Below are 5,357 nucleotides of genomic sequence, written 5' to 3' on the forward strand. Positions count from 1 at the left end.
GTCCCCCCCCCCCTTTTTTTTTTTTTTGCTTCATAACATAATCAGTAATTTCATTCCTTTCTCAGGGCCGTGTTGCTTATTCTCTATGTATGATGTTTCCTAAAATTCCTGACCATGCTTTGGGCTTCTCTGGCAAGACTCTGTATATCTCATATCTTGCCATGCAGAAGCATTGCTGCAAGTCTCCTGTCGTTCCTCTTTACCCTCTTGATGTGTTCACTTGTCCAAATCACCTGTTAACACTCTGATAGCTCTTTAAATGCCACAAACTCTCCCCCCCCCCTTGCTACTACTGCTTTTTCACCAACTACAAACCCTGTTTCTTCCCTTTCCTTTCATGGCTTACCTTCTCTAAAAAGAATCGTTGAGTTATCTCTTGCTGGGGAGGTACCACCCTCCACTCTGGGAACCTTTCCCCTGAGTTCCTATAGTATGGAGACTCTGTGGATACTTGGTGGAAAAGGAAATGCAGTCTGTGTATCTACTCTGGGCCCCTTTCATTCATCCTAACTTCCCATGTTCCACAGTTAAGCCGTGGCACTGAAAGCGGATACAGGAGCTGGGGCGTGCCTGCTTGTTAATCCTTGCTTTGAATGGATCATTGGCCCCTTCTTGCTGTGCTCTTGTGGTCTTTGGTTGCGGTGTTCGAACAGTCTGTATTTGACTTAGATTGTAAAGGTGCACTTGTGTGTGTGTGTCTGAGAGAGAAAGAATGATAACGAGGAAAAAGGGAAAACGTATGGACTTGGATTAACACGTGAAGTTTAGCCCTTTGTTTCTTTAAATGTTATTTTTCTTTCTTGGAATTAGTTTATAGTACACGCTTTGTGCTTCTTCCCTATGAGCAGTAGGCGGGATTACGTTTTTGGTGTAGCCCAGGGAAATCTAGTTTCCTGCAGACATCCCCCTCCTCCCGGTGTTCTCTTTTGTCCCTGTTACTTCCCTGAGGGTTGTGGGACAGTGGAAGTGGGAAAAGGATAAAACCCAGTGGTCAGAGGGAAGGTGTAATGTATCAGCAAGCAGTAGAGAAAATGTCGTAAGAACACCTTATGTAGATAACATGATATAATCTGAATGGACCAAGCTACATGAAGAATCTGGAGGTGGGGTGGAAATGTGAAGGAATTGCTTCTTTTCCCAATATGACACTACCCGGGAAGGGACATGATGATTTCAGATAACTAATTTGGGATGCTGCTTAACAAATTTAGAGTCCAATGACACCTTTAGGACCAATAAAGGTTTATTTAAAGGTATGAGCTTTCGTGTGCACGCACACTTTATCAAATGCTGCTGTTAGGAAAATGAGCTGTACCATATAAACCTAGGTACATGCACATTTGGGCATTTGGAACAATTCTACCAGTTGTGCACCACCTTCTAGATCCCTTTTGGGAGATGGCTGCAGTGTGCATGAAAAGTTGCTTACTTTTGCGAGCGTACACTTGGAACCTTGTTGCTCAGTAACGTTGACCAAATAACTTCGACTCGTTAGGCTTCTGGTCAAAGATATTTCTTGCTTATTTGTATTCTCTGGGAGAACAGCTTTCTTTGGGGAAAAGCAAGCACATCTGTTTGTTTTTTTAATTCAGGGCCTTGATATGGGGAAGGTGCCGCCAAGCATATCTGGTGTAAGCAAGCAGGTGCCTCAAAACTACGGGACCTACCCAAGCACTGTCCCTTTAGGCACAGGTTCCACCAATTCCTTGGAAAGACGAAAGGACGGCAGTCTACCGAGACCGGGTTCTACAGCAGCCAACAGGCAAAGGCCTGTCCCGTTACCACCAGCAAGTGGCGCTCATCAGCCAGGCTCTTCCCAGCAAATACAGCAGAGGATATCTGTGCCTCCCAGCCCCACGTACCAACCTCCTGGCGCCCCCTTATTTCCAGGCGGAGACGGCAGGCCTGACCTCCCCTTAACTGTGGCCATCAGGCCTTTCCTGGCTGACAAAGGCTCGAGGCCCCAGTCTCCCCGGAAAGGGCCGCAGACTGTGAACTCTAGCTCCATCTACTCCATGTACCTTCAGCAAGCGACGCCACCAAAGAGCTACCAGCAGGCCGTGTACAGCACTCTCAACAAATCCGTTAAAGCAGGTGGGCTGATTTGATGTTGCCTTTCCTTTCGCAAACGATTTAAGAGCTTTTTTTTTGGTACTTGGCGCATCGCCTTTTGCTCTAAGGTGCTTGTCATTCCAGAAGCTTGAGGGGCGACCAAGGCCAGACCCTTTTCGGTCCAGGCCCCAACCTGGTGGAACTCTCTGCCAAAATCCATGAGGGCCCTGCAGGATCTGACGCAATTCCGCAGGGCCTGCAAGGCAGAGATGTTCCGCCAGGCTTTTGGTTGAGGACAGTGATGGTTCCATCTTGGCTGGCACCCTTCTCTGTTGTTTACATCTATTTTGCCCTCTTCCCCCCTGTCCATGAAGTAGCCGGCAGTGGGAGTTGGAATGGGGACTGGTTATTCACCACCTGATTGTCTTTAATGTTGTACTAATGTTTTAAGTGATTTTATCTTGTTTTATCTGTGGTTGTACATCACCCAGAGCCCTGCAGTAGCAGGGATGGGGCAATTCATAAATACAATTAATAAGGGATGGGGCAATTCATAAATACAATTATTAACAACAACAACAACAACCTCTCCTTATAATAATTGTGTTTTGGGGTGCCCACCGTCCGCTGGGGTGGCGAGAAAAAATGCGCTCCCTCAGCCATTTGCCCGTCGGCTGCCGCTCAGGGCAACTGGCGTACCATTGACTGGGGGGAGGGACGAGCCTCACCGCCTTGGCCCGTGCAGCCTTGGAACGGGCGGCGAGAGGCCAGTGGAGAGACGGACGAGGCTGCGGCGGGCAAGGGGTGCCAAGGCGGTCGTGTCGCGCTTCCCTTGCCCGGCATGGCCAAGTTTGGCTTAAGGAACTTAAGGCAGCTGCGCGCCCTTCTTTGGGGACTGGGGGGGGGGTCCCTCAGACGGCACCGGCTGCGCTCGGGGAGGGGGGGAAGTGGCTGTGCCGCGCTTCACTCGCCTGGCACGGGGAAAGACCTCCGAGGTGGCCAAGCGGGAGCGGCTGCCCAGAGACCCCTGCCCCCTCCTCGTCCACACGCCAAGGCAAGCGAGCTGAGAAGGGGCCGGGCAGCCCTTTGCGGCCCTCCCCGTTAGTTCTCCTGCCCTCCCGCTGAGGCAGCCCGGCAGGAGAGGCCAGCCAGAGCCCCCCCCCGGCCCAGCCGCCGAGGCCATTGAGCCAGCAGGGGCCCGGGGAGCCCTTGCAGGCTCTCCCCCTGGGTTCTCCTGCCCTTCAGCCCAGGCGGCCGCCCAGAAGCTGCCGCTCAGGCCCCCTGCCCGCGCCGACAGAGGAGGGACGAGCCTGGCTGGCTTGCCCCGCTGCCTCCAGTGCGCGGTGGGGGAGGTGCAACCCTGGCCGCTGGGGAGCCGCCGCACTCTCCTTTGCCAGTGCATGGGGGGCCCCCCTCTGGCAGCCTCTCTCTAGGGCTCGTTGCGGGGGGAGGCGCAACCCTGGCCGCCGGGGAGCTGCTGCGCTCTCCTTTGCCGGTGCGTGGGCCCCCCCCCCTCCGGCGGCCTCTCTCTAGGGCTCGTTGCCTCTCTTCCCACAATGGGCCTTGTGCCTAGTAATAATATAATTATGTTCTCTGAGAAGAGGCCTCTATTAGCCTAGGATTCTTCGGCAGTACGTATTACATGCAGCATTAAATGCTACATTGGCAGGGAGTGACTCTCAGGATAGGGACTGTGATTTATTGAAAATCTGAAATTGGGTTTCGTGATTCAAAGAATCAGTTTTGAATGCATCTCTTCCCTGTCCCACCCCCCCCCCCCCCGCCCCAGTAGTCAGAGGTGGAGAGTGATACATGCTTACATTCAAATAAGGGTAAGGTAGTTTGGTAGTATAATCTCTGGCATCCATGTCAGGATCTGCTTTATTCAGTATTTTAGTGAGTGACTGTAGAGCAGAGTAGGAAACTCGGGTGTGTTTTGCAGTTCATTTCTCAAAAAGATATGGGGATTAATACTTTGAGAAACAACATTGGTGAGGTCTCATTTAGTTGACTTTAAATGAGGAGGAATACCAGGAGGAACAAGTAGAAGTATTACAGGAATAGGAAAATTAAAACTCACTTGGCCAGCTTGACCTCAAAGAATGCAAGGGATGATGGGGGTGTGTGATTGCATTCTGCGGTGGGATTAGTGAGCCAGGTACTTAATGTTCATTGCATTCGTGAATACAAGAATTAAAGGGCTGTTAACTGGCCATTAATAAATTCAGGTGGGAAGTCAGAGCTCTTGTGATGGTCGAAAATGTCAAATTATTTATTTATTTGGATTTATATATAGCTGCGGTGGCTCAAGTGGTTAAGACGCTGAACTGCAGGCTGTGGAAGGTCAGTAGTTCAGCGGTTCAAGACCCGAGCGTGCCGCATGACGGAGTGAGCTCCCGTCTCTAGTTCCAGCTCCTGCCAACCTAGCAGTTCGAAAGCAAGAAATTGCAAGTAGATAAATAGGGACCACTTCAGTGGGAAGGTATTCTGCGGTGGGATTAGTGAGCCAGGTACTTAATGTTCATTGCATTCGTGAATACAAGAATTAAAAGGGCTGTTAACTGGCCATTAATAAATTCAGGTGGGAAGTCAGAGCTCTTGCGATGGTCGAAAGTGTCAAATTATTTATTTATTTGGATGTAATATCCCGCCCTGCAATAGTATCTCTGACCCAGCCGAGGAAGCAAAGAACACGGCTTGGTTTCAAGAAAGATTTAGAGAAGGACTGTGTAATTTTAATTATGTAATCCTGTTTTTATGCTTAGTGTTGTGGCTTGCATCAGGGGAATCTGCCACTCCCACACTCTTATGGATGATATTTCTGCTTCCTTTGAGGGATTACATGTGACCGCTACCGAAAAGAGCCTCAGTAAAAACGCTCCAGATATGTCTGTATGAGCCAAAAACATATCCAAAAAGGGGCGGAGAAAAATGAGTTGCCGTGTTAGTCTGTCTGTAGCAGTAGAAAAGAGTAAGAGTCCAGGAACACCTTGAAGACTAACAAAATTTGTGGCAGGGGAGGAGCTTTCGTGAGTCACTGCTCACTTCTTCAGATATCTGATAATTCTGAGCCATGATTCACAAAAGCTTATACCTTACCACAAAATTTTTTGGGAGGTGAGTAGTGTGTGTGCACGCGCGCGCATGTGCCCTACCAGAAATTTTGTTAGTCTTCAAGATGCTCCTGGACTCTTACTCCTTTCTGCTCCAAAAGGGGCCAGTCACTGTTTTCTCCCCCTGGCTTGCAACCCCTCATACCACACATCACCTCCGATTCCAGAGGTTCCTGACCTTCAGGAATGCGT

At 50.0% G+C, this 5,357-nt stretch overlaps 1 protein-coding gene across 4 annotated transcripts in view; it reads left to right on the top strand.

The window, feature by feature from the left end:
- Positions 1–5,357, top strand: part of PPP1R13B (protein phosphatase 1 regulatory subunit 13B) — a 64,837-nt gene that overhangs the window by 50,921 nt on the left and 8,559 nt on the right. For all 4 annotated transcript variants that reach the window (XM_015417818.1, XM_015417820.1, XM_015417821.1 and 1 more), the window contains one exon: positions 1,593–2,094. In XM_015417818.1, coding sequence (XP_015273304.1) covers positions 1,593–2,094 — 502 coding nt within the window. The remainder of the gene's footprint in view (positions 1–1,592; positions 2,095–5,357) is intronic.

This window comes from Gekko japonicus, unplaced genomic scaffold (assembly GCF_001447785.1).
Source record: "Gekko japonicus isolate JY-2015 unplaced genomic scaffold, Gekko_japonicus_V1.1 scaffold270, whole genome shotgun sequence".
Lineage (NCBI taxonomy): Eukaryota > Metazoa > Chordata > Lepidosauria > Squamata > Gekkonidae > Gekko > Gekko japonicus.